Source organism: Ambystoma mexicanum, chromosome 7q, assembly GCF_040938575.1.
Source record: "Ambystoma mexicanum isolate Mex_15411 chromosome 7q, UKY_AmexF1_1, whole genome shotgun sequence".
Lineage (NCBI taxonomy): Eukaryota > Metazoa > Chordata > Amphibia > Caudata > Ambystomatidae > Ambystoma > Ambystoma mexicanum.
In genome coordinates this window covers 900,349,583-900,371,228 of record NC_090941.1, presented here as the reverse complement: position 1 = coordinate 900,371,228, position 21,646 = coordinate 900,349,583, and the positions used below count along the sequence as shown (strand labels likewise).

General features: G+C 46.5%; 1 protein-coding gene across 1 annotated transcript in view; it reads left to right on the top strand.

Moving 5' to 3' along the window:
- EED (embryonic ectoderm development) overlaps positions 1–21,646 on the top strand; it is a 677,001-nt gene that overhangs the window by 313,626 nt on the left and 341,729 nt on the right. Inside the window, exon 9 of the mRNA XM_069639744.1 lies at positions 15,073–15,171. Coding sequence (XP_069495845.1) covers positions 15,073–15,171 — 99 coding nt within the window. The remainder of the gene's footprint in view (positions 1–15,072; positions 15,172–21,646) is intronic.

Here is a 21,646-nt window from a genome sequence, read left to right as displayed (position 1 = left end):
TAAATGGACAAGGGAGACATTTGAAGGGGGTATGGACCGCCTTGAAAGAATTATCAGATTCCTTCCCCGAAAGAATCTCGTGGAGAGCCTAATCTTCAATCTGCTTCACATTTCCAAGAAAATCAGCCTTCTGTCCCCGTCCAGCACGAAGACATCATCCAGATGGATACTTCTAGGGACATTTACAGTGAATATGAAGAACCTTCCTTACTATAGAATTACGATGAGGACCAGGCGGATGCCAGGACAATTGGGAAGAAACCCAGCAAGTGGGGCCGGACCCATGGACGCTTCCCCATGTAGATCAGGACACTAATGTATTGTGCCTGGATTCTCCTCCGTCCACCCCGGCTAGCCAGGCCTTGCCTGTAGACGATCAGATGGCCTTCAATACATGTTAAAGAAGGCAGCTGAGCATTTTCAAATCTCTACTCAAGAGGCAGTGCCTGAGCAGGACTTTGTAGAGGATATTCTTAAGTAGAAACCTCCATCTAGCCAAGCCATTCCCCTCCTTAATTCTATTAAGAGAAGATTGGCTCCCTCCCTGGTGTCACCAGCTCAAACCCGGGCAGTGAACCCAAGAGTTGAAAAGTTATTTCGGCCACCTCCTTCGGACCCTCAATACATTAAAGGGCATGCCACTCCCAATTCCCTGCTAGTGACTACCTCCCGGAAACAGGAAGGAGTACCCCTTGCTACTGGGGAGGCGCCTCCGGATAGGTAATCCAAGAGGCTTTATGCCCTAGGTAAACGGGTTACCTTGGCTGCCGCATATACTGCGCGCATAGCAAATAACACTATGCTATTGGCGAGTTATGCTGACGCTCAATGGAACCTAGTACAGGAAGGTCTCCAAAAGGTCCCCGAGCCCATCGGGTCCAAGCTTCTCACTATTGTGGCCGAAGGCAGGCATGTGAACCAGAATTTAATAAAGAACACTCTGGACACGGCTGAAACAGCAGGCAGGTCTCTGGCCCAGGGAACCTTACTCAAAAGGCACGCTTGGCTGCGTACCTCAGGGTTTAAGCCTGAATCACAGGCCTCGCTCATCAATAAACCAATTGAAGAAGCTAACCTCTTCGGAAAGGCGGTCGATGAGGCCTTAGAAACAGCCGAAAAAAGAGCATGAGACTCTTGAGTCTGCAACAAATCACTCAGACCTCCTCTGCCCCCCTCCACCCTCCCTTCCCCCCAGAGAGGAAGTAAATCTTGGCGGTCCTTTAGAGGGCAGTCATGTGCAAGTCAATACAACTGTGGCACGGGAAACTTCAATGCTGGACAAACATCAGGAAGCCCTGCATACTACCCTCCAAGGGGTCGGCGACGCGACAAAGCCAGAGGTGGAAGCCCCAATCCTAGAGGAGCCGCAGCCTCCGGTCAGAAATGACCATCCAATCCAGGTCCCCTCCCATGTCACCCGGTAGGGGGGCGCTTAACATCTTTCCTCACGGCATGGGAGGGGATAACTTCAGAACAGTGGGTCATAAAGACGGTCGCCCACGGGTACTGCGTGGAATTTGCCGACCTCCCCAATTCAGACCACCGCGCTCACGGCACCTTTCACCGGACCATCTGGAGTCCTGAATCAAGAGGTGGAAGCACTGCTGGGAAAGTACTCCATAGAAGCCGTCCCTATTCTTCAGGTAAACAAGGGTATTTATTAAGTGTACTTCCTTGTACCCAAAAAGGACCTCAACATGCGCCCTGTTCTAGACCTGCGCCCAGCGAACAAGTTCATAAAACCTCCGTTTTGCATGGTAATGCTACAGGAGGTTATCCCACTGTTGAAACAGGGGGACTACATAACATTGGACATGAAAGATGCATACTTTCATATTTCAATGTTGCCAGCGCACAGAAAATATTTAAGGCTCATGATAGAGGACAGGCATTACCAATTCAAGGTACTCCCCTTCGGCATTGCCTCGGCGCCAAGGGTGTTTACGAAGGTCCTGACAGTAGCGGCAGCGCACCTGCGCAGGTTATCTGTCCCTGTTTACCCTTACCTTGACGACTGGCTCATAACCGGGGACTCGTACGACACATGTTTTTTTAACAGCCAAAAGACCGTAGACCTTCTGTTCAGTCTGGGGTTCATGAGAACCCCAGACTGAACGGGTATCGATGAGAACAAAATTGTCTAGTCTCCAGTCAAATAAAACAATTTCTGGGAGCTCCAATCTGGACGAAAGACTGCCTCGTCTTCCACTCCGAGAGGGTTCAGAACATGGTTTTTCAGATCCCTCAATATGTAGCCAGTCGGGAGGCGACTGTGCGCAAAGCCATGCGTTTGCTAGGGATGATGGCGTCATGCATATACTTGGTTCCCCACGCGCAGCTGCGCATGCGTCCCATACAAGAGTGGCTCAACAGCCAGTGGTGTCAGGCCAGCAGACAATGGGAAGACCTGGTAGTTTTCTCGCCAGCCCTCGTTCTCTCCCTGCAGTGGTGGTCAAGAGAAAACCTCTTGAAGGGGAAGACCTTCACCACCCCTGCAGTGGAAGCCACTCTCACAACAGACATCTCTCACGGGGTTGGGGCTCACCTGCTTCAGCAGACAGCAGATGGAGTGCGGTCCCCTCAAGTAGCATCCAGCCATATAAATTTACTGGAGCTATTAGCTGTGTTTAAGGCATTAAAGGCCTTTCAGATGCAACTACAAGGGAAGACCGTGCAGATTCTAACAGACAGCACTACACCTATGTATTACCTGAACAAACAGGGGGGCACTCCCTCTCCAGGGCTATCCAAGCTGTCCCAAAGCATTTGGATATGGGCTCTCAGACAGAAGATGTTTCTGTTGTCCCAACATGTTCCAGGGGAACTCAATCTTCTGGCAGCCCTGCTCAGCAGTGATTTTCCTCTGTCTGACGAATGGCGTCTGCACAAGGACATTGTGCCCAATGTCTTTGCAGAATGGAGCTTCCCAGAGATCGACCTGTTCGCAACTCAGGAGAACGCCCAATGCCAAGACTACGCTTTCAGGTACCCCCAGAACCACTCCAGGTCTCTGGATAATATGGTCTGGGAAATTTGTCTACGCTTCCACCACGCCCCTCCGTCCCCCTCCCCCGACCACTGACTCCCCTTTTCAACAAGATAGTGCACACGAGGCACCAGGAACCAGTTACCATGATACTGGTGGCTCCCATGTGGGCCCGCCAATCCTGGTTCGCTCATCTGATGGAAATGTCCCTCCAGTAAAACTACCCTGCCCATACAACATGTTGTCTCGGGACAGGGGAGAGACCCTACACCCATGCCCACAAACTCTGAACTTAGCAGCCTGGCTCCTGAGGTCATGGAGTTTGAACACCTACAGCTCCCTCAGAGGTGCATGGACATACTCAGGGAAGCTAGTAAACCTAACACGTTATTGCTGTGCCAGCAAATGGAAACATTTTGTCATCTGGTCTAATTCCAAGGGCGTCAATTCCATCGATTGCTCACCCACACACATTGTGCTGTACCTTACCCATCTGTTAGACACTGGGTTGGTCTTCAACTCCCTAAAGGGTCATCTGGCTGCTCTCAGGTTACACCACATCACAACAAAAGGTGTTGTGGTGGAAGATACCGGTGATTAAGGCCTTTATGGAAGGGGTTAAGAGGATTTATCTTCCCATTTCTCACCCAGCTCCTGGGTGGGACCTACATGTGGTTTTGACCATGCTCGTTGGAGCTCCCTTTGAGCCAATGCATAAAGCAAGTCTAAAAGACCTGACTTATAAAACAGCCTTCCTAGTGGCTATCACTTCTATTAGAGGGTTTAGCGAACTAGAGGCACTTTCTGTTCTAGACCCCTTTGTTACAGTCCACAGGGATAAGGTTGTTCTGCGCACTCACCCCAGATGTGCGCCTAAATTCATCTCGAAGTTCCATGTGAACCAATCGATTGAACTACCTACCTTTTTCCAGAATCCCACTAGCATGGCCGAAAGAAGCCTACACACTTTAGATGTGCGCAGGGCAGTCATGTTCTACCTGGAAAGAACTAGACCACTGAGAAAGACAAACCAATTTTTCGTTACACTGGCAGCTGGTAGAGAAGGGGATCCTGTCTCTAAATCAGCTATCTCAAGGTGGATTGTCAAATGAATCACACTGTTATACTCTTGCTAAGAGAGAACTGCCCTTCAAGCCTAGCGCACATTGTACTCTGGGTACTGGGGCGCCCATAGCATTCATTGCAAATGTTCCCCTAGAGTCCATTTGCAAAGCGGCAACCTGGAGTTCTGTACACACCTTTGCAAAACACTATTGCCTAGACATGCATTCTAGATCTGATTCTCAGGTGGGACAAGCAGTACTAAGACATCTTTTCTCTACTGTTCCTTCTCACAACCCACCTGCAACTCCGGGTACTGCTCGCTAGTCTATGCACAGCATGTGATTCTAAGCAGATTAACAAGCATCAGAAGACATGCATTACTTACCGTAAAAGCATTTCTGATTATTGTATCTGCTTAGATACTCCTACGTCCCGTCCCCTTTCCCCCATACTTATGGGATATTCCTCCGTCCTGTGGGACGGGGGGACGGGACCGGAGCACTTTGTAAAAGCATCCAAAAATTTAGCAAAAATGTTAGTCCTTCCACTCTTTCTACGCGGGGCCTGGCACGCAGCCGTAACCCCACCCATCTCTGCTCCGCCCCGCGCATCGCCCATCAGTCCTTTTCTATGCTCATTCGAGACTGGACGCACTTGCATCCACGGAAGATCTTCTTCCCTTTTTTCCTCCTCTCTGGCTCTCGTTAGCGATCATGTACTAGTCTGTCTGTTGTTCAAACTAGACTTTCCAGATTGTTCATCGTGTCACCAACGCTTCGCGAGGGCGGATCCCCATCCTCTTTGTCTAGAGTGTTAGGGTCCAGACCACCGTTGGGACTCCTGTTTTTATTGCGATTCCCTTTCGGTCCGGGCACTTCAAGGTCGGTGGGAGGAGGTGTTTCGACGTACTCCTCCTTTGCATTTTCAAGCGTTCATTGATGAAAAACGCCCGGTAAGTTACTTACTTTTCAGAGCACCCCGGCCGGGAGATACCTTTCCAGGCTCTTCCCGAGCCGGGAGGAGTGTCAGCCGCACTGTCACTGGGGATTGCCCCGAGGTGCCTTCTCGGCCTAATAATTGTACCAGAGTTTTCTCCGAGGGTCTCCGTAAGGGGCCGGTGGATACCGGAGTACGCTCAGAGGTCCCTCCTGTTACGGATGCTTGTAGCTCACTCGGAGGCCTCTTTATCGGCTTCCCTCAAAAGTACTGGGGTGCGCCTCGAGGCCTTGGCTGGGCTTGGTGTTACCGAACAGATGTTCGAGGCCCGCGCTAGTAATGCTGTTACTGTACCTGGGTCCGAGGTCCCTCGTACAGAGGCTAAAGTAACCAACATTTCTGAGAGGCCTGGCAAGACCTTATCGGTGAAAGTTCTTTCTCACCGTTCTCGCTCTTGTGGCGACGCCAGAACTGTTGAGGGGGGCAAGGAGTGAAAGTTCTTCCTTTACCGGCAGTGCCGAGGTCCTTCCTGTGAAGGCTAGTTTGGCTATTGGTATGTTGCTGAAACATTCTAGGCCTCATAGTACCAGCTCGGCCTAGGTTCCTTATGTAAAGGCTAAAATTAAGACCCCTGATCCATCGACGGGGACCCCTGGCTCACTTCCTCACGTGCCGCAGTTCCGCTCAGGTGATGGCAAAATGGCGGCTGTTCCCGCCACGACCACGGTGGCCATTTTGGATGCTTCCCCTACAACTATGCCATCGGCCTCAGGTGTAGGAGTTGGTTCTGTGGGTGAACATAAAATTCCTTGTGTGCATCCGTTTCGCCCAGTTTACGACTGAAACGCTCGGATGCCCCTTCCGCACAATGTCGCGTTGCCTGTGGGTTCGGCACCCTTGATTTTTGTGGACACTTCGGGGTATGGCCTGTGTGGCAACCCTCCCCTTTGCGTCCCTGGAATTATCCTCCTCATGAGAGGCCACCTCCGGTAGCTCCAAAACCGTCTTCGAAGGACGCCTTTTTTGGCAAATTTCAGACGCTCGTGCGTACTGACCCCATGAACGAATATTTCAAGGGTCTTTTTAGGGAGATATGCCCGCGCCTTCGGCTCCACCCGCTCCTCCGGTGGCTCTGCCGGCACCACCCTTGCCTGTGGTGCCTCCCCCGACCCTTCCGCCCTTGCCTCCATTGTCCCCTGTGGACAAGGCAGTGCCTGACACGGTTCAGCAGGATCCTGACTTGTCGGATGATACGCAGGGCGATCAGAACAGCATGTATGATTTGGACGCAATGCGGGGCGGGGGGGCAAGGGTGAAGCAAGGCACAACATCTTTTTGCCATGTTACACCATGTAAGTTCTGGGAGGAAGGTGGCAACCGAGAGTGAACCATGCCTTTTCCATGTTGGCAAGATGTAATTTTTAATTAAACATAGCACCACATGCTCCAATTTGTTAAGGTGTTTCGGGCACTTGGAGAAATCCCCAAATAAATAATCTAAAGGAAGCACAGGGGCGAGACCAGCGATATGCCCAGTATACACTAGCTGTAATATTTACTTAAAATATAAAACGTGTAAAACATGTGCATCATCCAAAGACATCACAATTCCACATCCAAATGGTGGTATGTTGCTGTGTTATTAAAAACAAAAAACATCCTTCACTGCTTGAAGATGAGGATTTGTAGCAGTGCAACTAAATATTTTCTGCATGTACCATGGGCAGAAAAATTGCTTAAACAACTCATTGGACCATAAGGAGTACATTGGGGAACGTTCCCAAAACACATGTAATGTGTCAGCCTGAGGTTGTCCACACCGGAATCAGAGCACTTAACATCTCTCAAAGCGTAAGGATGAACTGTAGTGAAGCATGCTCCATTAAGAGCTTCACCTGGGCCCTCCTTTATCTGGAGTTGAGACCTTTTAGCGTAAGAACAGGACCATTGGAAGTCACGGTAGTATTGAGGTACCTTCCCCATTTTCATCTGGGTTGAAAGCTCGGGCGTAACAGTAGCTTCCCGAATCGTAGGGTAGATGCTTTATCTGCCCCCAAAAGTATTGAGAATATACTGGTGAAATAAGGAATGTGACTGCTCCAGGGAAATAATCTACCTGAAACACTTTACAAACTTTGTACTGCTGCAAGAGCTTTATTTAATCACTCCCAAACCTGTGCATTACACCTAAGGATACTAAGGTGCGCCAAGGATACAAATCCCAAGATGACAGTATTTCTGGTCGCCAATGTAGCCAAAATTACAAAAGAATCTAGATCCATGTATCCTCACTTTCTTTTACAGTGCCATACATGCGTGTCATGTGAACAATGTAATGTTAATAAAAGATTTAACTACTCCAGTAAATAAGTTAATTTCAAGCACGGCTCGACATGCAACGGCTAGTGGTAACCCTATTCACAAGGGTATTTGATGAACATTCGCATACAATTACACCAAAGCACTACACGATTTGCAGATGCTAAATTTCCATTGGCTGAACACTTCAGTGGAGAAGGTTGAGGTGCACAAATTAAATTTAAAGTATTAGAAGTGCTACATAAATTGAAAGGAATTCTACTGGACATGCACCTAGCAAAGGTTTTCAACCACTGCAATTAAATGACAATGGTAGTATCATTAAGAGGTGGTTTTGTTTCAAGATGGCCCCAAAAGCACCATGTAATTGTGAAATGGACTAAGGAACATGACGCTATTCGACACAAACACCACAACATTTAACACTGGGCTTCAGTGCATAGGAAGCACAATGTTGGTACCAAATGATTTGTTTATAGTTGGATGTCATTTATCTCAATCCTGCTGAAGTAATTCAACTGTACAATGGTGTGTGGATGGTTTTTCAGAAAATGTTATGCATTTATAAAGGTCACTGCCAGAGACGTTAACAGTAACACTTTGGTGCTGTTATGTATGTGGGCATTAAAGCATGGATCTTTTTTTAATAAACATAAATAACATGACTATTCATTGTCATTACTCAAAGATTAAAGATAGGCACCTATGTGAGAGGCACCAGCCATTTAGGTGGCCAGGGACATGGGTAGAATCCTACGGTAACTGCCTGTGTTCCATTTGTGTGCTAAATAAATAAAAATAACATGTAGACGAAATACATATGGAACTGTTCGTGAATCGTATGGCTTTTCATCCAATTGCTCCTGAAATTGCTGCTGTAAAATGCACCTTATCGGGCATTTTTTTTTGTTTTAAGTCCTTTAATGAGGAAAGCTATCAAACATAAGTGGTTGCCGGTCTGCTTGCGTTATTTGACGGGTTTATTATTTACGTCAGACCACTGGCTGCTGCTTTTTATGATTGCTGTTCGTGTTCATTAACACCACATTCGTTGTGTAGGATTTATCACTCCTGACTATTACCATCTTATTGTGTGCACAAGACCACGCATGTTCCCTCGAAATTTAGCTAATTGATTACTTTAAATGATTAGTCCATGGAATGCCCATTGGTGTGGCAACTTGTCAAACTTAAGCGCAGGGTCTTCCTATTTAAATATCTGCGAATTCCTGCCAGCCTTTGAGGGTTTGTATGAAGGCCACTGCTGAAGAATGTCCTCTTGCATAGTGATAATTCTCCATTATCCCAGATTTCATGTAATTCATCTCCTCCTGCTTTAGTACTGTTCTTTTCATTGCAGTTGCATTCCACGAGGCTACTGCCATGCACAGCCCAATATTCAATCTGCAACAGAATCCCAAGAGTTGCAGCGGCTATATTTATGTTGTAGCCTAACCTGCCGGTATCTGGTTATGTTATTTTGGGGTGACAATTTGTGTTCATCACACACCTTTTTTTCTCAAGGTGCAAAATGTAACTACTGGTAGCAATTGTTATTACTGCACGTGACTGTTAGCCTCCTTATAGACATGGAGATGTAGTCTTTGCAGATGAAATCCCCAGTATTGTACTCGTTCATCATGTCCAAGGGATTTGTAAATAAAAACCCCACCAAGCAGTGAATGGATTTCCTCCCTGATGGTGTCCGGTTAAAGGTGCGAATGAAAAAGGTTCGAATTCAGTAGGTTTGGGTACATAGGACCGAAAACAAAAGGTTCGATTTTTCAAATTTTTTTTTATTATATATTTATTTTTGGGTTTTCCGTATAGGTTAAAAAAAAGTGGTTTTTACCACAATAACGGGGGCTGGGGGGACCCCACCCCCCCCCAAAAAAATTCGAACCTTTTTGTTTTCGGTCCTTTTGTATCGAACCTATTGTATTTCGAAACTTTTCATTCACACCTTTAACCTCTATAACCATTTCTGATTATATGCTTAAATGGCTTATGAGATCTGTCCAGTCCTTGATCTGAATGGAGGTCCTTCATGTTTGGACTGTAGACTAGTTTCTTCTTCAGTAGCTTTTAGACTTTATTCCTTTTGAGGGCATTTGTGTGTTTTTGTTTTTACTGGAGCATGTGATTTAGCAACTGCCTATTTTCAATTCAATTTTTTTTTTCAAATCTATTTTAAACACATTTGGTCCAGACAGTACACCAGCTGACAAAGGTTGTGAAGATTGAACTGCTTATTGGCGTGCTGAATAGGCATCAAAATGTAGTTTTCTTAAAATGCCACTTTTTGGCCGTGCTCCACTACAAACTGGGCATGTCGTCCCAAAATGTGCAATTAACATTGTCCTCCGTCATGGCTTGAGTGTGTTCTGTTAGGATATCTTCTAAAGTGCTTTCTATACACATTACATTACAGCTGTAGATCAAAATGTACTTTATTCTTGAAACTGTACAGTAACCTAAAAAAACCCTTCTAATCCCACCCCTGTTAAACTATTTGAAAGAACATAGAAAATCCTCTTATTTTTTCAATTAGTTGGCTCTATAACCCATGGATCAGCATAGTTTAAAAATACTTTTTTGTAACTTGATGTTTCAGTTGGAGGGAAGAAGCACTGAATATGTTGTTTTGCCCCATCATGGTGCCTACAACCTTTCCGTACATCATGAATTCATCAGTGACACTGCTTTGAGTATGTAATCGCTCATGTAATCTTTTGTTAAATTTATAGTGAATACTGTAGCCCTTGCTCCGGTTAAGTTTTTGATGTGGGGATATTTTACTCTATTTTTTAAAATTGGGAGTAAAAAAGTGATCTTATTCCCACTGGGAGTATTTAATAAGTGAGTACAGATTTTTTTTAACTGTACAACAAATGTTTTTTGATAAATATTTCTTGGCACCAATTTATTCACGCACATTAAAATCTCATGTGTTACTCTTCAGATCAGATTGTAGAGTTTCTTCCCTTGGCTCTACATGCACAACTGGTTCAAACACACATGGAGGTGCGTGGGTGAAAGTCAGGTTAGGCTTGTATGTGTCTGCTTACTATTTTTGTTTTACTCCCCATTTTTATTTTTTTTGTGAGTATTTGCCTATTTTTAGGGAGTAAAAGTGGTCGATATGTCCCTTATCTGTAGGGCTGGCTGTAGCTTCTGTTAGGTAAAGTCCACTTATAAGGTCTCCAATGACCAAGTTATGGTCTGTCACTGTTGGGTAAAGATGAAATGTGATACTTGTAGCGAGGCAGTTAACATCCAATCTTTTTACTTTCCTCATACCAGCTTGTTCTGCTGGAAGCATGCATTCTGAGCCTTTGGGCCTCATGGAGGGGTGGCGAGGCATGAATGGGAACATCTTTAATGTTGCACCTTTTGAAACCATTTTAACTTTCATATAGGCAATGTGATCCCCTTTAATGGAGTCTGAAGTTGCAGGTTGCTGCAGTCTAGGGTTAATATTTATTTTGGACACTTGAATTTGTACTGCATTTGATTGGAGAGATGGGAAGGGTCGGGGCTATTGGGAACCAGTCGTTCTTCTTAAATTGCAGAATTGGATTGCCATCATGTCAGCATTGCAGCATGGGTAATATTGACTGGCTGACTACACCATATTGCATTAACTATTAGTGCCCAAGCCTGAATGAGTTTGGGATACTCGTTAAGGACCAACACGCAGTTTATGTATTGAGACAGTCATGGTATTAAGAGAGACAGACTCAAAAGTAAAAGTTTGAAAACCTTTATAAAACTTAGTGGGGTTGCTGTAATGCCTACCTGGCCCTAACTCTAAGGGATTTGTTCCCTCAACTGATGCTTCTAAGTGCTGTCGATGTCCGCAAGTCCAAAACCAAAGGTAGTCTGTGTCCAAACCTATGCTTACCCTAACTCTTAAAATGTGATGGGGGATTTTCTTAAAGAGAAAATGGTGGTTCAACAAAAGGAAATGTAGACCACAGCTGGTTTCAGGTAGTCTTACCAATAGGTGTAGTTCTGCCAGTTCAAAATATTTGAACTCAAAAGGGCTGCCCTTGGAACCTTCCACGTGGGGTTCTTGCAGCAAGTCAATTAAGTTCACAATGTCTAAGGGTCTCTTGGGGTACCCTTCCCCAGACTTGGACCCCTCTGGTTTCAAATGAAAAGTTAGTTCTTTCCCGGCCTCTCGGGGTTCCCATCCCCACCTCTAGGCCTCTCTGGGTCAAATGATTCACAGTTTGTTTACAACTCAACTTAGTATTCACAGTTCCATCAAGCCTACCAGGTTTCCCCTTCACTGGGTCGAGGCCTCGCCTGTGAATTTCACAATGTCCTTGTGGGCCTCTCTGAGTATAGACCCCTCTCGTCTTCAAACAAACCAAGTTCTCCTTGTCAGGATGTACCTTTTCACTGTATAGTTCTTTCATGGGGGTCGTATCCGAGACTTTCGAAAATGCTGGGCTCTTTGCTTTCCCTTCTGTACCTCTTTCACTCTGTTCCTTTCCACTAGACCCAGTCTCCTGCATACCTTCTTTTCTATTTTTGCACAGCTGCACCCCTCTTTCATCTTGCTGTGCCTCTTGACCACTTCTCTTTAAACCATTCTCTTGCACCTTCATTTCCCACTACAGTGCCTCTTGCACTCTGTTTATAATGGGTCTATTGCACCCTCGGGTGGCTTGCACCATCACTTGACGGTCAGTTTTCCGTCTGTTTCTTTTGTCTTTCTCGGTTTCGGGTTGCTTGCACCCTTTTTTTTGCTTTCAAGTCCACACTTGCACCTTTCCCTTTTTTCTCTTTCGGTCCACACTTGTATCTTTCCCTTTTAGCGTTCGGGTGGCTTGCACCCTTTCCTTTTCCTTCTATTGTTTAAATTTCACTTTCCTCTTATCTCTCTTGCTTTCTTTTCCTTTTGTGCCGCTTGTAAAATCTATCTGTTTCCACACCTGCCACCCGCACACTGCTGAGTTTCTCTCTTCACTTTCACAAAAAGCGGCGCTGGCGAGTGGTCTCCTCAGGCTACACTGAGTTGAGGTTCGGGGTCTCACCACCTGCCCCTCGGAGACCCTTGGGACCAGCAGGTGTCCCAAGGGAATGAGCATCTCTTTGGACTAGGCCAGCAGGTCAGTCTGCTTCACTCTGGCTCTCTGCAGACACGGCACACCAGCCGCGCTACAGCTCCTCAAACACACCGGGCCAGTGTCTCAGCACGGTGCTCCTCTCCGGACTCTCCAGGCTTCTCCAGGCTTCTCCTACTGCAACTCCCTGCTCATTGGCTCTCCTGGTCCCGTCAGGAACTCCATCTCGCCCCATGCTTCTGGAAGAAGCATCCTTTTTATAATGCAGGTGACTCAATTGGAGTCAGGTGTGCACAGTTGAGGAAAAGTGCCTGACCTTGCTTGACTATTAGTGGGACAGTTCAACGATGTTACATGGTAGGCCTCACTTCGTATTCCTATGGGTAATCCTCATTGCTCCCGATCGCCTCTTCCCCATCCCAGTACTTATTGGAAATGGGGAGAGCGAGATGGGGTGAGAGTCGAAATACCCCAGACAGACTAAGGGAGCCTAAACTTCTCTCCTCTTTTTCAGTACCAGGTGTGGGGACTTGTTGGGGGCCCATTAAGGTGAGGGAGTGATGCTAAATCCCCTTGTTTACTGGAGGTGTGGGATGTCTGGGTGGAAAAGGGTGGGTTCCCAGTATATCCTCTGGATTTTGAGGAAGGAGAGGCCAGGTTAGTGTTAAGAGTTGAAAAGGGCTTGATCTCTCTAGATGTCAGATTTTATCTTCGCTTTTGGCGAGAGAAGGTTAAGGGGCAGGATCGGACTTGGATGACAATATCCCATGAGTAGGGTGGGTAGGATGGATTGGGACAAGGAACGGGGTTTTACCTGGTCTCTCTTTCGGACACTGTCCCAGCAATCCCCAAGCACCCCCTGCCCAGGTGATCCTGCCTCGCTTGTCTGCCCCCAGGGTTGGGACCCAAGAGCGATGGACTTCCCCTGGCCACCTGAGCAACGTGGCATCTCACAGTATACACACCTAAGTTACATGACAGATGACCTTGAATGCTTGATTACTCTACCATTCCTGAGCACCTTTTGCTGGTCATAAAACCTGTAGCATGCATAGTTAAGAAGCACAGGGATTTTATCAAAAACTTTCTGTTTACCATAATGATAGATTTTTGGACGTGAGAAGTAGCCCTTGCATTAATCTTATCAATTGTCCGAACTGTTATGCAAATCTCAAGTGGTAACAACAATTACCCTTACATTAGTTGGCTGATGTACCCTCAGAAATGTTGAACTTGCACCACATGATCAAACTCTAAAGTACCCAGAAATGTCTCTGGCAATGTATATTTGTATTGTACAGCTAAATGCCTTACTATATACTTGAGGATAGCTTTATTCCAGTTTTTTTCCAAATGTTCAGGATCCCTTTGTGAAAATACCTTCATTCTAAATTAATATGTATGTAGATCAAAACTATAAATGGTAGGAAAGTTGTATGCAGCGAAATGGGTAAGCTTGTCAGCTAACACACTGAAATTATTTCTGCGGCCATCATGGTACTCTTCCACCGCCCGACCCACCATCAATTGTGTATCCTCAGTAGGTAGCCCTGCCACTATTGCAATGAGTATGCACACAACCGGCTGTTGCTAGGATTTGTGTTGCAGACTATGGCATGTTTGGAAACCCTTTTCATCCATTCCCCACATATTTAAATAAACAATTGCCCAGTTCCCGACGCAGCTACTTTTGATGCACTGAAAATGCTGCATGCACGTATTTTCTACCATTGTCAACTGAAAACGTGGAGTGGTGTAGGAATGGACAGGGGGTGGGTGAGCTGATTCGTGGGTTCTATGTGAAATTACACTTTTCACTTTTTTTTTTAAAGGTCTCAAAAGAAAGGCCGATTTTTACTTTTGATCAGAAAAGTCATTGTAAAGGTCTTTCTCTTGAGACATGTAAAATGCGGGTTTCCATTTTTTTGTAATATTCGGGCGGGTTTCACACTCCCATGAGATCTCAGCCCAACCCCTACCTAAACCAAAACACACATACAACACACACTCGCGCGTTCTCCTCACCCTCCGCTTACAGTTCACGCAGAGCCTGTTGGCAATTGCGTGCACTTGTGTGGCAGGGGCGCGACTGTGCGCTTTAGAAAAACTGCTCCGTGCGGTCACGGACTGGTCTTTCTAACGCACCGTTTTAGTGAAAAGATCTTTGTAAAAAGATCTTTTCACTGCGAACGGCTTGGTGTACCGAGAGCTAGACTGACTATATTGGATAATTTACTGGGGGTCTGTTGCATAAGAATCAAGCATCCATACATTGCTTAAGGGTGTGCCATGAAAATTGCTATTTTTAATGTCAATATTTCCATGTCGCCCAATGTACTCGCACATCTTTGCAGAAATGGGGCAATTGTATTGAACCAAACTCATCAAGCCTAAATAGGACACAGGCATGAGCCCCTCCCCCGCCAAATTAACTAAATCAAAGAAGCCTTTCACTTCTGGTCCGCATGTTGTCCAAAACATCAGTAAGTGTACTACCCCCATACACAACCTTATCCATTGTAAACTTAGGTAGGTGCCAGAACCAAATAATGAAAAGAACATACTTGTCCCTTCTCAGTGAGGGCAGTCTTCCATCTGGAGAAAGGCCAACTGAATAACCAAATGGATGGATGGATGAAAATGCAGCTGGGTACTGAGGGGGAAGTACTGATCTTCTCCTTTATGTTTTAGGAGTGCAAACCAGTGCCCGTCTCCAGAGGTGGACACACCCTCACAGAGTAAGGACTGTCATGATGATGAGGATGATGATGAAGAAGAAAGGAAAAGCAGGTAAAATGGCTGGCAATTTGGTATCTGAATGCTTCGAGTCTAAGGGCAATTTCTTGACGTCTTAGTGGAAGCTTATTTGTGTATGGGATCAAATGGGTGTTGCGCTACTGCTTTACCAGTATCACTAATTAGTTGTTGCGCTAGATAATTATGCTGTTGTGATTCATCGTGGTGCTACCTGGGGAGAGCATATGAAAAGCATCTGAAACCAAAGGAGTGAATAAGCTCAACCAAATGTTTAATATAAATGTTGAAAAAAAGGAGAGGGCAGATCCCGGAGGAACTCCACAAGAAATGGGAAGAGACCGAAGAGAAGAAAGTGGAAGATTGTGACTGCCCAGAAACAAACCAGCAGAACAAGGTGAGGAATGAGCCCCTGTGGTGCCAGCCCATCAAGATGGAGTGATCGACTGGTGTCAAAGGCTGCTGACTGGTCTAACTGAATCAGCGCCAGACACCACCTGAATCCACCACTCTGGCCATATCATCCATGACGTATACTCAGTACTGACTCAGTTCCTCACCCAGGCTGAAGGCCCGATTGAAAAGGGTCCAAAAAACAGGTTCTTCCAGAAAGGACCGAAGTAAAGGCATCACCAGTGACTCGAAACTTCATGAAAAAAAGGGAGAAGACAAATAGGCCGCAAATTAGAAAGAACAGTGGGATCTAAAGATTTTTTTTTTCTTTCAAGAAAGGAATCGCCAGAGCTTGCTTAACACCAGAAGGGATACAACTCTCACCAAAAGTTACGGCGGATGACACCCAAGGGCAATCGGAGGAATAAGCCTTGTCCGCAGGTACAATGGGATATTGGGTCTGACTGAGAACCAGATTTGAGGGCATTGGTGTTCTTCACGTTCTCCTCGCCACTAAAAACTGGAAAATATGCCCAAGAATGAGAAGGTAGGAGAGCTACTGGAGTAGTCAGTGGAGCCCTACCGGGATTCTGAGTCCACTATATTCTGACGAATAGTCCATATATTATCTGAGACAAATGAGCAGAGGTAATTTCAAAGGGCTTGGGAAGGGACCATTGAGTTGGCTGCGGCCGAGGATGATAGACTGACAAGCCTAAATAGCTCTCTAGGCTGATAAACAGCATATCACAAGCGTTGCGATAAGAATGAACGTTTGCCCTGGAAGACCGCTGTTTGGAACACAGCAGTAGCTCTTGCGCAATGCCAAGTGACTAGCCTGACTGCCATTGGTGCTCCGCCTGCATGCATAGAAGGCGTAGAACCGCAGTCTGGTGAAAACCAGGACTCAGAAGGGAGACTCTGAGATCTGGCATTTGTCAAGGGAGCCAAAGGATCCACCGTGGACAATGGGGCTAAAGACCGAGCCACCAAATGAGTAGACTCCGCTGCGGCAAAGGTTGCAATTATAGCTGCAACGTCCGAAGTAATGATGGACCACCATCTATGAGAGTGCGGACGACTAGGCATAGGAAGAGCAGGAACCGGGAGACTAATCAAAAAGGGATCCCAGTGATCTGTCCATGCAACAGGGCAAACCGGAAATATTAACACCAATCCTGATATGGTGAACAAAAAATCAAACATGTTACCATGCACGTGGTTAGGTCCACCACCAATGGTGCAAGCTCCAGATCAGAAAGGACAAATTAACTGTTCTGCTTGAGATCCAATGGGTCATATGGGTGAAAATTGAAATCGCCCAAGATGATCAAATCCGCGAAACGCATATTGACATGTCGGGATGGCCTCCGCAAAGGCCATCGGAAATAAGAAATCCTAAACTGTGGATGGTAAACTATGAATTGCCCTAGTAGGTGAAATGGCAATCCGCAAAAGGAGTGCTTCCATTTTGAGATTATGAACAAAAGGAAGAATAGAACAAAAAACAAGAGTGGTGAATCAACGCCACACCCCCGCCCACTAAAGGAGAGGGTCTGTCGAGATGCGATAATCGGCCGGCAGTGCCTGAACCAGACACTGGCCTGATGTTTCATTAAGCCGCGTCTCGGTAACTAAGGCTAAATCGGGCATATGCTCCCGAAGCACTTCATAGAAGGGGGAAGTTAGCACACGTTAAGTAAAAGGCACATCACATAGGCAGATCCCTCAGAGGAGTCCACCGTAGAATGCAATGCCATGGCTTTGGGTTGGAGATCGCCTTATTTCAGGTGGACAAGTTGATGCAAAATAAAAGCGCAAAAGAAAATGCTGGCTCTGTTAAGATTACAAGCTGATGCTATACAAGAGGTTAAATTTAAACACGCCTCAGTCTATTTTGGTTACTTGTGCAAAGGGTGCACTTAACATTTTCTTATGCCTTTTTGGGGATGTTGGTGGAACTTCATAGAGAGACCAAGTTAAGAGTCTGTTTGGACGAATTTGGTAATCTTTCGGAAACCATTGAGGTAGAAAGGGGGAGGGGTCAGACAAGGTTGTTTGGGCCCCCCCCTTTTCTTTAATCTCTTCTTGGCAGATATGGGTATTTCCTTGGAATCGTCTGCATTGGCTAGCCCCGTGTTAAATGGAAGAAAGAACTTTTGGCTGGCCTGTGCAGATGATATCGTGTTGGATAGAACAGCAATTGGGCTTCAGCGATTACTAACAAACTTGGTTGAAATGGTTTTTAGATGGCCAAAGGATTCAAAGGGTAGAGGTGGTGAAATACTTGGGTTACAACATCTATGCCTCCCCCGCCCTTTAGAAAGTTGAGGCAGAGGTTGCAGTAAAGATATCGGAGTGCTGCTCACATGCTTAAACTGGACTTCAAGTTTTGTAAGTTTTCTATTTTGCCGTTGATCAAATTTTTCATGGCAAAATTAGTTCCTGTGATCCTGTATGGATTGGAGGCTAAACCGGGGCTTTGGTCTATCAATTGGAACACATTTGAAGCTCAGTTACGGAAGAAGGCACTAGGTCTCCCGGCTTGTACCTCAAGTTGGAGCCTTAGGTTCAAACTTCGTCTCAAATCTTTGGGATGTATGGCGAATTGGAATTTAATTTCGCTGTACCGGGAGATCATTATCGGAAAGAAGTCCACTCTTTATGGGGATATAAGGTGTCGCATGACGCATTCTAGGTCGGCCATTTTGGTAGCATTAGAAAGCGGGGTGAGTGAAGCTCTGCTTAAGGTTGACGTTGATGTAGACACATGTAATCCATTAAAAAGGAAAAAAAAAGCATGGACTGGATAGAGACAATTGAGCAGGTTAGAATGTCTTCTTCCAAAAAACCCTTTTTACAGGGTGAGAAGAAACTTGGCTGCCTTTCTCAATACCTAATTAAATTTCCGGATAAATTGTTAAGTAATAACTTCCTTAGAATTAGACTAAATTTGGCACACTGTGGAGAAGTTCTGGCAAAACGGAAGCAGGGAGACAGAGCTAAACAACTAAGCAAAGTGTGTGATGTTCCAGAAAAACAATCACTCGGGCACGTACTGATGGTGTGTGAAGGTACTTGGAGCGCACGACTGGCACTTTTTAGGAAATTCATGCGATATGAGGAAGATCTTCTCGTGGAATCCTTTTGGGACAGGTTGATCTTAGGCCGTGATGCCATATTGATGTCAGCAGTGGTTCAAGTGTTAAAAATGTGTGAAATAACAGTTTGAAATTGAAAAGTTAAATTATATGGGTTAAAGATAACATTTTAGACAAAGGTAATTTTATTTTTTTGTAGTCTGGAGAAAATGTATTTTGTTTGGCTCTTTCGTTTTTCTTTTTTCTTTTTTTCTTCTGTATGGTTGTTTATTGATTTTGAGGGAAAAAATGATTTAGTTTTGATTGTGTACAATTTTTTTCTTTTTAGACTTTTTGTAAAGGCTTGATGCTGAGCTAAATACAAATAAAAATATAAATATGTAAAGGTTAAGAGAAAGAAATGTTAAAATTTGAACAGTTGCCGTGATTAAGAATTAAAATTCACATCATTCTGGAGAGGTTGAAATGAAATTCAGTGGTGGATCAAAAGGATTAATTACAGGGATGGTCACAGTATGTTTGCTGCTTTTATTATTTATCTGTTTTTCCTCTGCTCAGCCCTTTGCATTTCTCGTTCCATCATTGCACTTTTCCCCTTTACCTCTCCCATGCACTTGCGCATTCTCAATGTCACTGGGCCTAGTAAGATCGTTGTTGTTAGAGGGGATTTACTCCTCCGACATATTCCACATCTATGAAAGGTAATGGCCATAGCTATGCTGCTTCGGAACATTTTCGGCAGAGGGCGTTGTGCGTTGATGGTGTCCATCCGTTGTCCCTCGAGGGCCTCCGTCGAGGGTCGACGTCACTGGTGGTTATATATAGGATGCCCGGAGCCTGAAGCCTCAGTTCCGTTTTTTCCACAAACGTGTTTGCTTCGGAATATTGGCACACTCCATTCTTTCTTCGTGTGCGATGCCTTCATCATCTTCTACTACCCGGAAGTCGGGCTTTAAAAAAATGTCGGGACTGCGGTTCGAAGATGTCCATCATGGACCTGCATGTCATCTGCCTCTGGTTCCTCGGTGAAAGCCATGCCACCGACTACTGCGAGGATTGCCAGTCCCTGACGTCTAAGCCCCATAAATCGAGGTCCGCGGGGCTTTCGACCGATGACTCGAGCGGTGACTCTCCATGTCAGCGAAAATCCAGGGGGGTCTCGGTCTAGGAGTGGTTCCCGCCATTCCGCTTCGAGGTATTCTAGGAAGCGCCGTCACTGGTCACCTTCCCCGTCTGAGGACTCCGCCAGACGGTTGACTTGTCCCACCAAGTCTTCGTCACCGGCCGAATGGAATGCATTCTGCCAGCAGATGTTAACGATTTTCAAGTCGCAAAGCACAGTTCCAGCCGCGCCTTCGAAGAGGAGCCGGCGGGGAACGGGCTAGGTTCACCACTCGCACGCCTTCGGGCTCGGGCAGTTGGCGTGATCATCGGGAGCTGTCAAGGTCCCGCTCAGACAAGGTAGATCCCCATAGCCGTGCCAGATCCAGGTCCCGGTCCTCGACGCCATCGAGACCGTTGGAACCTGTGAAGCCTTCCAGGAAGGCGTCAACACCATCAGCGCCGTGTCAGTCGAGGGGCGCTCTCGAGGCTCCGGCCTAGAAGAAGTCTTCGATGCCGTCAGGCGCCTCCGTCGACGTCGACTCCTTCGGCGTCCTTGACGCAGTTTGTGGAGGATTTGACTGAGGTGCCTCTGAGGCCTGTGGAACCTCTGAGGAAGGCTATGAGGCCTGTTTTTGAGCCCTATTCTGTTCCTCCTCCTAGATTGGAGTTTTTCCAACAGTTACAGGATATTTCAGAAGTTGAGGAACTGTCTGATGAGGAGATGTCCTTGCCTGTGCCGCCTGATGTCCCTGATGACCTTTTGTCTGGGCATAGTCGGATGGAGGAACTCTGTCAGTCATTGCATGACGCTACTAGCCTTGACACCTCTCTGGAGGTGGAGTTTGGCCGACCTGAGCATGGGGCGCATGCAGATTCCTCCTATCGGCGTCTCATGTCCAAGGTGACAGAATACTTAGGGTGGTCTGCTCCACCTGCCAAGGATGATTTGACGGACATCCTGGATCAAGGTCCGCCCGCTGGCCCGGTGTTGCTGTTTCACATGGCTTTGCAAAAGAGGGTGGCGGCGGCTTGGACTGCTCCAGTGAGTCTACCGGCTGTTAATAAGTCGCTTCCAAAGAAATATCACCCATCCAGTAGTGACCCCTGCTACTTATCAACGCACCCTACTCCGGAGAGTTTGGTGGTGCAGGCGGCTACGGCCACCTCGAAGCAGGCTCCGTACCTTACCATCCCTCGTGATAGGGACGATGAGCGCTTTGATGGTTGGGCCAAGAAAGTATTTTTTGCTGGGGGTATGGCGTTGAAGTCGGCCAACTCCACTTGTGCCTTAGCGAGATTTTCACAAACTCTGTGGAACTGTGCGTCTTTGGCGGCTGAGCATATTCCCGAAGGGGAAGAAAGGGATGGTTTTCTAGCCCTCGTGCAAGACGACAAGGATGCCATGTGCGAATCCCTTTAGTCTGGTTTGGACACGGCAGACAGTGTCAGCTGGTCCATGGCTGCGAGCACAGTGATACGCAGGTTTGCGTGGTTGCGGAAGTCGGGGGTTTGCTCCCGATGTGAAAACCCGTCTTCTGAACCTGCCCTTTGATGGTGGTCATCTGTTTGGCAGCAAAGCTAACAAGAGCCTTGAGAGGTTGCAGACCTCCAAAGCTGCAGCGAAGTCTTTGAGCGCTGCAGTATGTCAACCTCCACCTTTTCGTCTTAGGGGACAGCAATGTAGGGGAGGTTCCTTTCGGTACTACTCTTCCTTTGGTAGATCGAGAGGAGCTGCCAGTCAGAGGGGCCACCGTAGGAGTACCCGGGGTGGAAAACAAGGTACTTGGGGTGCCAAAGCCGCTTGAGCAGTTGCCTCTTTACCCTCAGGCACTGCTGCGTCCGCTCAGTAATGAGCCCATGTCCCATGGTTCGCCGGTTGGGGGCAGACTTGCGCAGCATCTTGGAGAATGGCG